General features: G+C 41.2%; 1 protein-coding gene across 1 annotated transcript in view; it reads right to left on the bottom strand.

The window, feature by feature from the left end:
* Window positions 1–17,689, bottom strand: part of TENM2 (teneurin transmembrane protein 2) — a 97,386-nt gene that overhangs the window by 49,778 nt on the left and 29,919 nt on the right. The window contains exons 5-6 of the mRNA XM_010184332.1: window positions 17,265–17,465; window positions 15,544–15,756 (exon numbers count right to left, since the gene is read on the bottom strand). Coding sequence (XP_010182634.1) covers window positions 15,544–15,756; window positions 17,265–17,465 — 414 coding nt within the window. The remainder of the gene's footprint in view (window positions 1–15,543; window positions 15,757–17,264; window positions 17,466–17,689) is intronic.

The following is a 17,689-nucleotide window of genomic DNA, read 5'->3' as shown; positions in this document are numbered from 1 at the left end:
TGTATGGTTATATATGTTTCTGTATATGCGTGTGTGCATATAAGCACAATTCAAGCAAATATTTACATACCATTACAGTCTGTTAGACGAAAATTCATTCTAACAGCCTGTTAGAATCACAGAATGGTAACCAACTAGGCAGCAGGGCTCCATTATGACCGATTAATAACAAGTTTTCTTAAAAAAAAAAATTATTTAGGCAGTGCACTATCTCTGTTTAAATCTTCCTGCATCTGCATGTGCACAGTGACGAGCACTGACGAGCGTCCTCTGCACACATGGCCTTTGCACATCACCTTGATGCACTTCCAGGGGTGTTGGCAGTGGACAAGGTCACAAAGTGCCTGACTGCCCCCATGAGCCTCAGCAGTGCTCGGTGCTCATGGCCAGACACACGGACCTCGCTGCAGCCTGTCCTGACACTGTGCTTCAGTACATCGCTGTCCTTCTGCAGCCCTGGCTCACACCAAGCCCTGTGTCACCTCCAGGCTGATGGGAACTCACTCACAGAGGAAGAGCTATCAACATCCACACTCAAGAAGTAATCTGCCACGGTACAGAGCTCTCAGTCCCAGCACAGAAAAGGGCCCTTCACGCTAAGCAGACAGGTTGCTATTCCTGGTGTGTGGAGAAATTCTACTCATCTTCTCTATTACAGTATGCTTAATGGAAAATGTCAAAAAGCTAGGTTAAAGAAGAAGAAAGTGCTTGTTTAAAGTGCTAGATTGACAACCTATTTATTCACAGAGCAGCAGAGTACAGGCAACAGCAGTTCAAGTGTCTCGCACTTCTCTAGTAACGTCTGCGCTGTGGCTGCTGCTGCTGGAGGTGAAAGCCCAGCTCAGCCTCCTGTCGCCGGCAGTCCCAGCATGTGGGACTGGTAACCAAGAGCTTTAAAACAGGTATGTATGCACTTACATTTAGAACAGCAAGAGACATTTCAGTATGTTTTGCATGTAGCATCAGGAACCTGTGACTGGTATTGTGAGGGACCATCGGAGTAAGAGAAGGTTTCAAAATCAAAATACTAAAATTCATTCCTCTCCATACCACAGACAGGCAATTCACATAAAGTGAATGCTGGAAGGCAGTGGTAAAGGAAAAGGAGAAAATAAAGGAAAAAAGAGAAAATTAAGAATATTACCTCTGACTCTCACAGGGAATGATGTAAACTTGTGATCTGTACATACGAGATCCCAAAACACTTTTTAGCATTCTCACTGAACAGAACAATCTCTATAATCTTGCAGATATGGGATACCAAGGCCAGTGTTTAATGCCTGACTTTATTTCCTCTCCTTTTTTTTCCCCAACTACCCCACTAAATTGAAGCAACAGAACAAATCCATTAATGGATTTCACACTGTTCTTTGCTCCTCTGTGTTCAAACAGGCTGATCCATTCCTAACTTGCTCGTAGTTTAAAAAGCCCCTTTCTCGGCCAGTTAATCACCAAGTCACCACACCTACTGTGGCAAGGAGCATGAGAATACTCATGGATGACAACAAGGGCTTGAAGACAACTCCAAAACTCTGCAATTCGGTAAGCAGAGACTCAGTAAATGCCTTTCAGTGCACAGGGATGCTTGTTCCCACTGCACCTGCGTTGTTTCTCAGCACTCACAAGCCCTTCCCTTACATTTCCTCAGTTTACCCATCCCAATGCACGTACAGCAACTGCACATGACAATGAAAGGAGCAGCATAAGCAAAGTAGTAGAACGAAATGCACGGACATAGGTAACAGCCCTGCTGCAGCCCAAGAGCTGTGCAGACACATGGCTCCTTCTGGAGGGGAGCGGATCATCTGCTGAGACTCTGAGCTAAAGCTACAATCTGACCCTGGTAGCACATTCAAGTTACACAGTGTATTCTTTTCAAACAAGACTCATATTCAACCCGTATTCATATACCAAATAAAAAGGTATATAAAAGATGCAGTAAAATTTGTATTTGAGACAGCTGGTTCTTTGAAATTAATCTTACTGTAACAAAATCCATTTGGAATATAATTCTGGGTGAAATTGTGTTCATAAAACCAGTACCACAACCATAATCTTTTATTGTATTAATGCTTCTCATATGGGATACAGGGGCTGGCATCATCCTTTGTAATATGCAGTATCATTTCTGAGAAAGAAGCTTCTCAAACTGGATTTATCTCTAAAATAACGTCTACGTAAATAGTTTATTGGTAGTGTAATGATAAAGTGACCTATCAGATAGGATGTGTAAATTCAGTCAATTGAAGACTAACAAGCAAAACACTGACCTCATAATTAAAAGAATATATAACCTAATTAAAATGTAATAACTAAAATCCCTACATTAATCACAGTGTTATGGCAGGGAGCTTCAGTCATACATTCAGAAAAATTAGGATTCACACAGTAATTGCTAATCAACCTCCCTGCACACAATGCAGTTTACCTTTTTATTACTTGAAACACATGGCAGCCATTGCTTTAAAAAATACGCACTTGAACTTTTTTGAATACATGTTTTAGTAAAGTACTGTTACACTTTTTGATACACTGAAGGACAAGGATCGCTGTCCTGTCCTGCTGGCCACACCACTGCTGATACAGACCAGGACACCATGGGCCTTACTGGCACCCGGGCACTCTGCTCACTAAATGTAACCTGGCCAGTTCTTCTCGAGACGCAAATGCTGCTCAGCATTGCAGGGCACTGCAGTGAGAACAGCAATATTAAATACTCACGTTGCTCGATCCGCCATAGAAGATGCTCAGCTATGGCACTGAGTGGAGAGGAGCAGCCCTCACTGCACAACACAGAGGGGTACAGGAGTCTGCTCTAAAAACCATGAGCCTGACTCACGTCTGACCTCCCAAAAACCCTGCTGTGAGGAAGAGGCTCAGGTGCCCTCCTGACATCCTGTAACCTGATTTGTCTGTGAATCCTTCAGGTTTAGCGCTTTGTCATTCAACATTCTCAGGGCAGGGAATCCCCATTTTCTCAGGCATTATTACAAAATAATTACTTTCTATTCATCAGATATTGATGTCTGCACAGAATTTATAACTTAGCAATTAACTTTCAGGGATGCAGATCCCGTGTAAGTGTGCAGGTTATCACTATCAGAAGAATAAACACGAGCCTTAACATAAGTATGCGTTTTCCTCCATCACTGTGTAACAGATTAGTGTGCTCTGTGAGCAAATATCCCTTAATTTGGTACAGCGCTTTGCAATCCCTTCAGAATAAACAGTGCTCTATGGACAGATGTGTTATACTTGGCAGCTGATCTTATTAAAGTATTAATTACATAAATTCCAAGAAATGGCTGCACACTGTATGGTTTCAGATACAGAGCCCAAACATTTCAGCTGTCCCAAAGGAAAATCAAAAGAAACTGAAGGAAAAAACCACATTTTAAAGAAGTGTTGTGGGATAGTCTGGAATGAAAGAAGCCTTGATAACATACATTAAATGCTCCTCGTATCCCTTCTGACTTGCAGGAATCCTAAATCTTCCTGACAGTAAAATATGATTAAGAAGTGACAAAAAACCCCAGGTATTTGAATATGAAAATAAATAGATCTCATGTGTTTCTTAGAGCTAGAATTTATGGAGTATAAATATATACAAATGTAAAGGATGAAATAATGCCCACGATGCAGGAGCCACATAGGCAGCATACATAAAACAAATTATAATACATAAACAATGCATTCTGTTATGTATTTGTGTATGCTGAGCTGTTTGGCAGATGTAGGACAGAAGATGAATATTTCACTACAGTAAATATATTTTCTAAACATGTCTTTAATTCTAAAATGCTAGTGATCCATTCTGCTTTTTTTTCAGAACACATAAGCCTCATGAATATCATGGAATTTTCCAATTTTTATATCTACCAACCAACTGCACAAATAACTAATAAAAACTACAGAAATAAAAGTGTTGTTCTCACCAACAAACAAATTGTATTAATCTTGAATGCACAAAGCGTAAGATAGCTCTCTCTTTGTTCCTGCTTTATCTGCCAAAGTGGTGAAGGAAAAAGACTCCTAATCCTTCAAACACAGCCAGCTGCCTTGAGATTTAAATACTAAATAAATCTGGGAAACTGATTTTGATCTACCAGGGAGATCACCTTCACCATTTCACCCCCAAGAAAGCCCGGAGTATTTAATCTGCACTTAGAAGAAATCTGAAAAGACCCTTTAAGCTCTGCTTGCTTTATAAGAGAACATTTCCTGTCTGGCAGGGACAGCTCTGCCCCTGCCCTGGCCTCACTCGCACTGACTTTAACTCTCCACAAAAACACTTCAGTCTCTCTCCTCATTGACAGTGCACTTATTTTCTGTGTCTCCGCTGAAGCCATCAGCAGCACCAACCAGGCTTTACCTTGGCCGCCTTGCACCTGTATTTGAGGGGCACTTTGAGCCCTGCACGGATGGTGGATGTTACTGGTTCTGCTGGGGACTGGGACCACTTTGGGAGCACTGCTCTGAGGAGGAGAAACCCAAGATCCCTGCAGTGGATGCAGCCAGGGAAGCTGAGACCGCTCCACCTCACCTGCTCACCATCAATACACGGAGTGATCCACCTTCGTCACTGACCCCTGCAGGTGAAAAGGTGATCGCTCACTGGAAAACCATCCTGCAGTGTAACAACACCGACTGTCTCAAGGTACCAACTGGTCAATGGAGGACACTGAAGTGCATTTTCAAGCATGCAAACCTACTTCTCATTCTGAATGGAACAAATTACTAATTTTAATTATTCCCTAAGCGGGAACGAAGTTCCCTAATTCAAGTACGGGACCAGTAGCAATAGCCCTGTGAAACACTGCCTTTAATAAATCTCTAATTTTCAGTCTTAGGACAAAAAAGAATGGAAGCAACACTGAAAAGAACAGATACCTTTTTTTCCACTTCACTGTCATTTGTTTACATCTGAATGGCACCTCTCCTCTCATTTTATAACATGTTATCTCAAGCAGCAACAGCCACAAAATAAAATAAATAATTAACACCTAGGGGCATATTCTACAAATAACTTTTAAGCAAACTCCCATTTAATATTGATAGGAATGTTCACCTTAAGAAATCAGATGTGTTATATGCATCTTGCTATAAATTTTAAAAAACACAGTGCTTTATCCCAGAAATGCACTTAAACCCTTAGTATAGCAGGGGAAACTAACTATAAAGGTTGACTAAACAGATGCAGTTTAAAATGGAAGGCAAATATGTTAAATTACCTCAATTTTGCTGAATAAATATTTCCCTTTACCAAGCATCTCATATTTAAAACTTTCCATGCAGTAACGCTTCCCAATTAGATAATAAGGATTTTAGGAATTTCATGGTAACTAGACATACAAATACTGGTGAAAGAAGACAGACTCCACTCACTGAATTCTCTGTAAATGGAAGATCGAAAGATTAAGAGTGGAGAAACCTTTGGGTTTTAATAAGCACTGCCTTAATTTTAACAAAATTTCACGTGGTATGAAAATATCAACGATTTCAGGAGACACTTGGGAGTATCCACAAAGTTGATACACGGCTTGCACGAGCCGGGTGCTTCCTGCAGTGCAGCCTTCACCAGTGTCTCCTTCCAGCGACTTCTGCCCTCTCAGCTTCACCACCAAAGTGACCTTGGCTCTGATAACCCACCTCTAAACATGGGAGGCTTTCTCCAGTCTAAATCAATATTTCTGACTTACTCTGGAAAAAAAATGGTTCAAACACTCACAGGACACAATGAAGATAGATATGGATGGCTTCATGATAAAGAATCAATTGATAACGATCCAAGGGAGGCAGTAACAAAAAGCAATTTTACCCCTAGTTTCCAAAAAGCCAACAAAAAGATGCATTGGATATAAAACCCTACCTCATTACACTTCTCTCCCCCCCCTACATTCAACTATTAGCAATGCTGCGTGGTAAGCAACATCAACCTCCATTGCCAATTCCCACCAAACTCCTATGCAGTGATTTTCTGTCTGAAGTCAACAACACCTTTTTAATTTTTTTGTCACAAGAAAAGGCACATTTCCATTATTTTTCCTGTACAGATATCCAATTAGTCTGAAAATAAATAATGTAAGGAGTAGAATTAATAAGAATCTTTTAATATTTTAATAAATTCATATTGTGCTTTCACTTTTCAGCAGTAAATAACGATTCACAGCTTCCTGCTTTCAGCAATACTTCTCTTGTTCAAATGCAAGTGACTTGGCAATTTAAAAATAAAATAGGGAGGAGAGAGAGAGAGAGAGACCCAACTTCCTTCTCTGTAACTGCTTAATTCTGTTTTGCATTGTAAAACTGTATGTATAATGCTAATTTCTCTTTTTAATTTCAGAGAGTAGTGATCTGTAACCCAGCCCATACACATTTTGCCTTCTTTATTAAATGAAAAGCAAAGTCAGACCAGTTTATATTTAAATTGTGCTTGAAAGCTGATGGCACCGTGTGACAGTAGGGACCGAGTTCTGCTCTCTGGTATTCCCAGTGGTTAAAGCAGAAAGTCACTGCTCTCATCTGCACTACTGTGTACCTGGATTTAGGAGAACCAGCATCTTCTGGGACATTTTGGGTTTGTTTGTGCATGCTGAACTTACAGAAATAACCAACTTCAGTGCTGTTCTGGAGAAACTCATTCCACAGGAAGTTCAGCAATCCCCTTTGATTGCTAACAACTGGAAAAAACACAGTATTTGTAGCAGTACGGCTTTTAAGATCAAGAAATCACTGTGTTTAGGTAAACATGTCATTCCTAAACTGATCTCTTTTGTTGTTGTTAATTTATTCTTTTGGATAATCATCCTTTTGGTAGCCTAAAATCACAACCTAGTAATATCTTTCACTACAAACTGATTTAGTTTTTAATTAAAATAAATGGGCTTTAATCATTATTACACCGTTATATTTATTTCTGAGATAACAAACTATTATCACTGCCATTTCGCATCAGAACAAGGACTGCATCTTGATGCACTGTGGTTCTTCAGCTCAGTTGTTGAATGCTCTGAAAAACCGACTGTTTGAAGGCAAATAAAACGTATGTGGTGTAGATGCATTATGAATCTTACTCATTTGTCACACTTTGAGTAACTTTAGTCTTGCAACTTCTACCTATCCGCAATTTTGTATTTAACTGGAATGAGTACGGAAGAGATTCATCTTTCCTTTATATGCATTTCTGTAAAAATACACCAACATGTTAACACTGTCTATACTTTTTAATTATAAGAAAGACTATCAGCTTGTGTAGCTCAGTTAAGCCCGATCACTACAGAACATTTAAGAAGAAATACATAAACCTTTCCCTGCAGCTATTTTGTATGTATCTTATTTTACAGCGGTTTTAAAAGCAGGCCACAGGCCACTGGCGCCGAGTTGATCAACATGCTCCACGCTGGGATATTCAACTGTGAACAGAAACTAAAACCACAATGGGATTAGGAAAAAGGAATAAAACTGTCAAAATTAAGGCTCCCTATTCACAGAATGCAGGAAACCCAGAGCCTTCTAAAAGGCGTTGTACAACGGAGAACATACAGAGGAGCTGGGAAGGACTGGGGTGCCACGACACACACCGTACTGGAGAGAGCACAGGAACTGTTTTACACAGGAACAGCTGGGACTCGCCGCACGGCCCCAGGAAGCAGTAAGACAGCACAAAAAAGGCAACGAACCCCAGATGTTAACATCAGCCACGGGGACAGAATGGGCAGATGGGAGGAAAAGTGTCTTTGAGTGCAAGGAGAGGGAGAAAAGTTTCACATGGATGAGCAGACAAACATGACTCCTCTGCCTAAAATTTCAGCAGGGATAACGTTATGATCCACGTCACCCCAAAGTCTTTGTGAAAGCAGAATTTACTACTTTTCCATTAAAACTGTTTAACTGATGAAGAGAGGTATGCATTTAGAGTGAAATATTTAAGCCAAGTCCTAAGGGTCAGATTTGAAAAGCTGGACCATGAATCCTTTCTGCTCAAATCTTGTTCCTGAATGAAGAGAGAATGAGGATAAATACAGGAACCAAAAATGTCCCACTTTTCCTTCAGCTGTTAGTACAATGATGTGAACTGCTGCTAGATTAACGAGACATCAGTACTGCTTTGTCTCCATCCATCCCACGTGAATATGTTTTGAATACAACTGACAGAATGAGATGCATGGTTACATGTCAATCAGTACTACAGGAAGACATGAAATAGAGAAAACACTGCAGAAGAAAGTCCTGGAAACTGCAGAAATCTAAACTCTTAGTTACATTTTCATGGCAGCTACAGATCAGGTAATAATGACCCAGTATTACTGCAGCTATCTGTTCTTTCCACATACAGAGCTGAGCAGGGACCATACCCTCAGATCTGAACACCCTCAAGAACGCTCAGGTCTGTGATTAGTTCTTACATTTCAGTTGCATAAACGAAGTTACAAACTTTGCTTTGGGCAAACGAGATCTACTACATTATACAATAATTTCTGTTGGATGCTTCTTACCTTGCTTCTTTTTATATGTACAGAAAAACTATAGCTAAAATGAAATAGACTGAGGCTACCTACAGGAATAATCTCCAGAAGCAAGGTTAATACACTAATAAGCATTTCATAAGCAGGTCAGAATAGGGATGGAAAGAACAAACATGATAGAAGAGCCAAATTACATAAATTCCGTAAAAACTTTGTTCCATGAGAATGGCTCAAGATGCCTCATAGCTGGTACCCTGAACAAGTGCCCATATTCAGTCCTTAAGATCTTTTTTTAAATTGCCTTAGTAAGGGCTTCTAGTGAAAGAAGGCTGTATCAGTATTCATCATCAGTGTATTTCATCCTCAGTGAGTAGCTGCTGTGCAAGAGATAAATGACAGTTTAAAGAGAAGGCTTTCAATAGTTTCATTTTTCCCCAAAGCCCTAAATAGATCACACAGCAAAATCCTGAACTGACACTTCAGAGATCCTACAGAGACCATTTCTTCCTTTTTCCTTTTGACACTAATATTTTAAATACAACATTAAGAAAATATTAAGTAGATAATTTCAAAAGCATCAACTGTCTTAGGAAGACAAGCCTCTGACTCCTAATGCATCCTGCTGTTAATGTGATGACATGTAGGAATTGACACCAAACAGACAAGAAGTTTAACAGGTAAAGCTGGATGCCTGCACTGTTCCATAGAGCTTGCAGCAGTGAGGGAAAACACATTTGGCTTCACTTGCATCTTCACGCGTGCAAGAGTATGTGAAACCGCTGGTGAAGATACAGGAACTGTACTTTGAGAATGTGTAACCAAGAATGCAAGTGATTAAGATATCTTTAACAAGCAGATATTGTTCCCTTTGGTATTTCTTAGTAAGTACAAATGTTTCTTATATAGATACATGTATATACACACACATTTCTCAAGATGTGGCACTACTTTGTCTCCATCCAGCCCATATCACTGACCTCTCCACGAGCACTGCTGTGTCTGTTGTTTTGTACCCAGCAACACCATGCAATTCGCTCACTTGCTGAAGCTGTGACCGACACCACGGGGTACAAAACAACCCCGTAAACACTTTCTGGGGAGGAAGACAAGATTGCCTGGCACTGTGACTGCTCCTATGAACAGCAAAACCAGCTCTGCCCTTTTACAAGTTAGATGAGCTGCCTGACTGATTGCCCTCCTCCTCTTTTTGTGGGCTTTTAAGGATTCAAGAATTGACAAAAAAAAACCCCAATATAACTCACGTAGAAGGCCCTCTAAAAGGAGAAAAAAGAAATGTGCATTTAGTTTAGGAAACTATTCACCAGTATCTGCTGGGTGCATCTTTGAAGTACCAGACAAAATGCAAGCAGCTTTGCTGAAAACACACTCATTAAATTTCTGGGGCTAGAAAAGGAAGAAGGAAGGTCATGTTCTGCAAATATCCTATATTCAGAGAAAGAAAAGAGCCACTTGAGTGTTCTGACACTGCACTGTGACATATTTCAATCATTTACAGGAAGCCCTCAGCAAAGAATGCAAACAAGAAAGTTCTTCCTCATGAATAAACTTTGCCTTTTAGCCTCAAAGATCCCCAGTTGCCCTGGGTAAACTCTGCTTCCAAACTCCCTGAAAGTCAAACCACTCTCACTGTATATAAATCTCTACGTAGAATATTTCCTTCTAAATACCTATGATCAGCTATCTTGTTAGCTACGATAAAGTAAGAGGATGCATATGCTAGTTCTGGATTCCGTAGCACTACAGAACTTGTTTAGAAGGTTCACTCATCCCTGATACAGAAAAATACCAAAGTGTATTTCAGTTACTGAGACAGGAATGTGCCTAGAAAATGCAATGGGAAAAGGTAAAGCGTATTACCTTTCCAGGAAGAAATTTCTAACTGCTTATTTACCAGGAACTTGTGTCTTGTGAAGCACGGTGACGGTGGACTGGATGACCACTGGTCTAACAGACCTGTGCATCTCCTCAGGTTTGGTTATAAACCTTAACATGACACCATACGAACTTCTGCTTCTCTATGCTTGCGCAACGGAAATGAAAATGTAAATTATGTGCAGACCAGGACAGGATCTCCCAGATTAACGCATGAGGTACCTGCTGCTCTTTGTTCTGTGAACAGATGCACTCCAAAAGCAAACCTGACCCCATGCACCCAATGACTGCAGCGCCGATGTGCTCATCAAAACCCGCTCCAGCAGTGAAGACAACACGATGACTGTGGTGTACAGGCAAGGAACCCGAATCTGCAGCTACAGCAACAGCCAATGTCTCCACTGTTATTTTGGTCACGTCATCCTATACATTACCAATACCCTTATGTATCATCAGAAATGAAAAGTGGTCATGATCCAAATATTCTATGCATTTTTCAAATAAAATGAAAAAATGTCTTCCTCCCTCTACAGAGCACACAATCCAAATTTCTCTCATCGTTGTTAGAGAATTCTTTTATGCCTTGATAGGTTATAAACTGTTACAGATTAATTTTAAGTTAGAAGTGCATTGGAGAAGTCTAATACATCTAGCTCCTTCTAAATTGCTCTTTGTCAGATACGATGGCTTTTCGCTGTCTCCTCCCACACACTTTTCATCTCTCCTGAAAATTGCCTCATCTTTGAATCATTACTGTTGTAATTACAACAAGAAAAATCAGTAGTAGAAGAAAAAATCTTTGACACAAAAAGCATTATCATGGGACAAAAATATCCTGCTGTATCAAAGATAACACAATGCTGTATTATCAATGTTTCTATAGATTACTGACTTCATGATAAGGTAAAAATCTAAATCTTTGCACTTTATATGTGGTATTCCTTCCAGTCTACAAAAAAATACAATGTCTAAAAGGTGGAAAGGACACAGTCATCCCAAAACTAGGGCAAAAACCGTCAGTGAACACTGTTTTTAGTGAAACCAGAGGTGGAATACCTCCGTCTAGCGTTCAGCTGGGTGACTCTTGGTACTTGGAAGGGAGAAGACTCGAGGCCTTTCCCTGGGTGTAACACTTGCTCTTCACTTGCGCGCTTCAGAGAAGCCCAGATCCCCAGCACCAGGTAAGGGTCTGGGGAGCAGCGGCTGCAGGGACCCAGGCACCAGCCTTGCTGAGGTCCTGCCATGCTTGGAGAGTGGAGGGTCAGCTTCCAGAGCTGGCAAAGGGAATACAGCTTATTTGCATTGAAAATTAAACAAAATTAAAAAGGAACTGTCTGATCGATTATCCTTTACTGCAATCTTTTCCACCTTCTGCCTGATGCAGGAGCGCTGAACCTACGTCAAATGTAGGACACGAGCGGACAAGAGCCAGGCTTTGGGAATGCGACAGGCTGCCACAAAGAAAACCTCATCTCGTCTTCTGGTGAGAGCTTGCTTAGAAGGTGCACTGCCTTTGCAGACTTTTAAATTTTACTCATAAACATTTAGGAAAAAATCTTGGTTTCCCTGATCTCTCAGTGAGATTTTTACCAATGACTTAATAACAGTCATATTTCATGCTGCTGTGATATGAATTACAGGTGAAATTATGCTTTTTAAATGGTATTTTTGACTGCTTCTTAAGATCTCCATATATATAACACTGTCTTTAGTATACTATCCTGCTGGTTTATACGAGAACACCGTCCACAACAGTTTAAAACCAACAGATTTAAACATCCAAATATTATTGTAACAGGTCTGTTTTATAACAGCATGCTTTAACAACACTCACAGCATCCAAGGAAAAGCTAAACCCTCCATCTGAAAATTCTAGCATGCAATTGGTTGAAGAGAGAGCAATTGCTATGCCTTGGCCTTTTGCTTTGTTATTAGTTTTCCAGTATTTTTTTCCTCATCTAGATTACCCTCTATTATTTAGCTATAACTTCCTCCATAATTGCAATCAATGAATAGTAATCACTTAATAAACATATCCTGACAGGTCTATTTTTGCACTGGGAAAAGATTCATTTTCTTTGTCATCACTTCAGTAAGCAATTTTGCTTCTTACCTGAAGTAGCAAAGGGAAATGCAGGAACTGGTGTTGAGCTCTGCTCTGCTCTGCTCTGCACGGCATTCGAGCACGACCAGACACACTCCCTTAGTTTGTGTATTATTTGGGTATAGATTTACCAAAATCTGTGTAACGTGGAATTAGCATTCACTGATTTTTATACCTAATTCTATTGCTGCACATGGGTAAAGGCTGCTTTGCACAACCAGCTTGTTCACACTGAGCTGACAGTTTGTTCTGAGGAGGCTTGGCCTAAAGTCACTGAAATCAAACCAAGTTTATCTACTGACTTCAAGTTTAAGGTGTAGCAATAAATCAAATTCAGAGTAAATTCCCATTTTTCTGCTTGAAGTCCACCTGGATAAATTCTGCAATGCCCTGGGAGGTGAGCCTGGCCATCCATTGCTCCTGAGGACCCAATGTGGGTATTCAACAGTACACATACAGAGAAGGGAGGGATTCAGCCTCTGCTCGTACACTGCTTTACTCTGGTCTGGCTTGGCCCTGCCTTAGACAAACAGACTGTGCTGCTTGCCAGGTGCCTTCCAAACAGGCCTAAACCAATAGCTTTGCATTAAAACAGTTCAATAAAAATAGTTTTTAAAATAAAATATCAAGGTTTGAATACATCAAATACTCATTCCTGAATATTATCTTTTTAGGTGGACACTCCCCAGTGAGTAATTCTGACATTAAATGCTCACCAACATTTCGGTTGAAAGCAAAACCATAAATGGAGTCCTCTAAATTAAAATGAGTTTCTGGAAAATTTAAGTACACTTTAGTTCTTCACACCAACGTTTAAAGCATCCTGAGTAACTCTTCCTTGTTCCAAAGGACCAATGCACTCTAAGGACAAATTTTCCAGTGATGGCCTCTAGCATTTTTTGGTACAAATTCTGACAGAAATTCATTCTCCCATCCTCACCCTCCACCTCTTGCCCTGTTTCAGCCGAGCTGTCCCTTGAACTGAATTTCATCCCTGCCATCGTGCCCTGTGCACGGCCTCGCAGCCCGGCTGATGATACCAACCTGTGGAAACCCCGACCGGCGCAGGAGTGGCACAGGAACACGTATCTGCCTGCATCCAACAGGCCACGCACGACTGCACACATCTACCAGACGGGAACTAGAAGGGCAAATCGAGCCTTCTGCCCTAGTCCCATGTTTACCACAGGCAGACCCACGCTAAGTTTCAAGGAAATATTTCTAATAAATACCAGAGCTTATGCATATTTTAATCACTAGCAGCATCACCCTTCCTCTGAAAAGAAGAATTGATTTAATAGGGGAAATAATTATTTCACAGCTCTGAAAACTGGACTGAAAACCTGCCTTCAGGGTTCACCAGTGAGCTTGTCATTTTCAGAATTCTTTTCAGATATCAGTACAAGGCATCTTTTTGTGTGCACAGTAATGATGACTTTAAATACATTAATTACCTCTAAACATAGGCATATTACTAAAAGTTTATAAAGAAAACAAAATTTTTAGCAAAGCAGCAACTTTTAAAATAAGCAATTATTATACAATTTAACACAAAAAAAATATTATATATATACTAGGCATTTTGTAAACATCTGGGAAGCACTTAACATGAAAACAAAATGCCTGGATTAATCTAGCCGAGATACGTTAATATGGTGGAGGTCAGAAAGCCCTTGTGAAAAACCACTCTGCATCTCTGGTGGTCACAAAGGCTTGGACTGAAATCGCATTGGCAGAGTGGTGGGGTCATGCAGTACCTCAACATCAAAGGATATGCCCCAAAAATACATTGGTGTTTTTTTTCCTTCTCTCCAATAAGAGTTTACTTTTAGTTTCTAACCATTGTGCGTATCAGAAATGTTTGTATATCCAGGGAGAAACCAGAGGGGAATGAAAAACAGCTCGAGGGATGCAAGAATCTCACCATACTTTTCAGTAAAGAAATAACAATTCACTTGTAATAGGACTGTCCCGTTAGGGTCCCCGATTGCCATGAAAATATCGATTGATCTACTCCTTTTCTTCGTTAAATTTACCACTTTAAGAGAATTAAAACAACATGAGCTTGGATTTGGACTCACTGGGTTTCTTTTAAGGGATACCTCACAGCCCTCCAAAAATTCTTTGGAGAAAAGGAGACTTGTACTGAATCTCACCTTGTCTCAGCAGTCGGACACTCCTGTTCCAGATAATTTGTCTCTGACTTCTCAGATCTGATCACTCAGAATTTCACATTTTTTTATTAAATCACAGGGAAAATAACCATTTTTCTCCTTGTTTTCAGTAACTTTATAAACTAATCCAAATACACAACCTGACTGCTTGTACAGGCAAAATAAAGAACTTCCTTTAGGAACAATTAATTCCTCTTCAGAATAAATTTTCAAGCAGGGTAATTGAGAGGCTCGAACATCTCGCTCTGTGTAAGTGCAACCTCTTTGAGCTCCCGAGGCTGACGCAGCGCAGCGGAGCTGCAGTCGCGCTCTGCGTGACGCTGATGCTGCAGTGAGCAGCACGTTGCTCGGAAAGGGCAGAGCAGCGTGCGGCCCCGCCGACGGGACCCCCATGCTGGGCCTGTCTATATGCAAACACTGCTCCCCTGGCACAGCACAGGGCTGGAGAAAGCTCGGGAGCGATTTCTGTCACACCAGGCACACTCATTCCTCCACGACTTGACCCCTGCTCTGCGTGGTGATGGTGGTGAGGTGTTCAGATGTGATGTATAACAGCAGGAGAGCGCTGATGCATCAGACTAGGAAACTAAAAAAGATGCCACTCGCACAAAGGACTGTTTAGTTAAGTTTGAAAACCTTGGCTCAGGTGATACCGTGATGGACCATTTGTTGCATCTTTACTTACTAATGGAATTTGTTTGGGGTTTTTTGTTCTGTTAGGTTTTTTTCTCTACAAATCAATTTGTTACTGATGTTACATGATTCCAAGAGTGCATCTACATTTCACCCAACACACTTTGAGTCCGAGATAATATCTGAAAGCACTGGGGTCCTTAAGGGAACAGCCTATTACAATACACAACAGTAACTATGTTTCTACAATTTATGAAAAGAAAGCAGTATGTGCCTGTTTCGGTGCCTGTCGTTTGCCTACCAATGGTGCAGTGCTCCCCATTCCAGCCCTCTCTGCATTCACACTTCCCATCTTTACAAGTTCCGTGCTCGGTGCAGCGGGGATGGCACACGCGCTGGTCGCACGCCTCTCCTGTCCATCCCTCTTCACAGCGACACGCTCCGCCGATGCACACCCCGTGAGTGCCGCAGTCTACGGAGCACACTTCTAGGAGAAAAGAAGAGAGGTTAGAGCTGGGTGAGGCCAGCAGCAACAGGCCGGGAGCAGCAACTCAGTCACGAGGGGAAAAGGGAGTAGAACAGGTACGCTGCTGCCAAAAACCGCATGCTGCCAAAAGCTGGCCTGTTCATATTCAGATCATATCCAGCATTAAACTTTTGCTTAAAAACAAACTACATTTTATTAAAAAGTAATTTTAAAAATCAGTTAATGTATGCTGGACAAACTGCTGTAGAGCTGCATCCTCTATTCACATTCAAGCAAGTTTCAGAGGTAGCATCCTCCACGTGGCCAGCAGCGCAGCAGGGGAGCACGCAGCTCTGTTCTTCACAAACCTGGACCTCTGGTGATTTTGATACAGGCTCTAATTTGCTAAGGATGAGACTGAAACTCACCTACAACTCACTCAGCAGAGAATGGTGCAATCCAGGGTCACTGAGACTCTAGGAGGGATGGGTAAAAGATGCTTTGAAGAGAGAGATTTTGGAATCCTGTCACTAACACAGTCAGTTGTCTGCTGTCTTACTCCCAAAATTCCTCTACTGCTCTCTGCCAGCTGAAGTTGTGGAAAGGCAGAGGGGTCTCTCACCTCGTGCATCATCACAGCAACAGACAGTGAAACTCTCATTCATGGATATTTCTGGCTGCTGATGCATGAAGCAGAAAAACCTCATCTTGATATAAATTTCAGTGGTGGGGTATTCTAAGTCAATAATCTTAAGAAATAACTGAATAAGTGTGAAAACGAAATATTACTTTGAGAGACTTGCCTATGGCCTACAGCTCCATCTCAAGGTTCAGCTTACGACATAAATGCAAAATTCCCAGTATTTTTTTCCCCAGAAATAGAACATTTGCCGTCTTGTCAAAACTGATTTTTTTCGTTAGCTCCTTCTGTTAGAATAATGAAGTTTTACAACTGTAGCTTTGGAGAGGATGACATCTTTTAGCCTGCACTTTTGTGCCTGTTTTTTAGTGTCTCTTGCTCTAAAATTCCCTTTTTAAATATTCCATGTGCAACCAAAAAGGGGAAAATACCCTTTATTTAAAAAGAGATTTTTCTGGTTTGCGACGTTTTTCATAAATGAGGAGCATTTTGTTGCGCAGTGAAGCAACCTCTCAAATCATAACTAATTGAAGTGTTTTCCATTGCTCAAAGGTTATAAACAGATTTATAAATTATGGAAGTTTTCTTTTACAGTTGGGAAATAAATGTGGAGCACTTCAGTAACTTTTTCAGTCCAAACAAAGGTCAGTGTTAGAAGGAAATACAAACCCCTACCCTGCATCCTCGCTGCTGACAGTCCCAAATTAAGAATGTCACCAAAAATAGTACCTAAAATATACACGTGTTTCTTCCCAACATAACTAAACAGGACCAAACACGTTCCAAAGACACTTTTCTACATTATGTGCATTTCAAACTGGCCATAGCTGTAACTGTTTTAACAGAACAGGACGACTATTGCAAAGTGAGGGCAAGATCTCCTCCTTACCGAGGGAGCAGTCGGGCCCCATCCAGCTGGGGTCGCAGCTGCACAGCCCCGTGTCGGACAGGAAGGTGCCGTGCCCGCTGCACTGCTCGGGGCACTGCGCCCGCGGGAGCTCGCAGCTGGCGCCGCCCCAGCCCGGGCTGCATAGGCACTCGCCGCCGACGCAGACGCCGTGGTTGGAGCACGATGGCTCCAAGCAATCGACTGCAGCAGAAGACAAAAACAAGGCAGAGAAAGGTCAATTCGTGGTGTGAGCTGTGGGAAACGCGCAGGTGGGTGCACTGGAAGGTTGACATCGCTGTGAGAAATCAAGTAAACTGATGCAGTTCTTCAAGTCGTGTTAACACTCCATCTGAGAACGAGAAAGTGCAAAGTAATTTGTATTTTACCTCAGCTCCAAACAAAACGGGGTGTGACTGAACAATGAA

Source organism: Mesitornis unicolor, unplaced genomic scaffold (assembly GCF_000695765.1).
Source record: "Mesitornis unicolor isolate BGI_N332 unplaced genomic scaffold, ASM69576v1 scaffold28225, whole genome shotgun sequence".
Lineage (NCBI taxonomy): Eukaryota > Metazoa > Chordata > Aves > Mesitornithiformes > Mesitornithidae > Mesitornis > Mesitornis unicolor.
The sequence above is the reverse complement of the archived record's forward strand: the minus strand, read 5'-3'. Positions and strand labels throughout refer to the sequence as shown.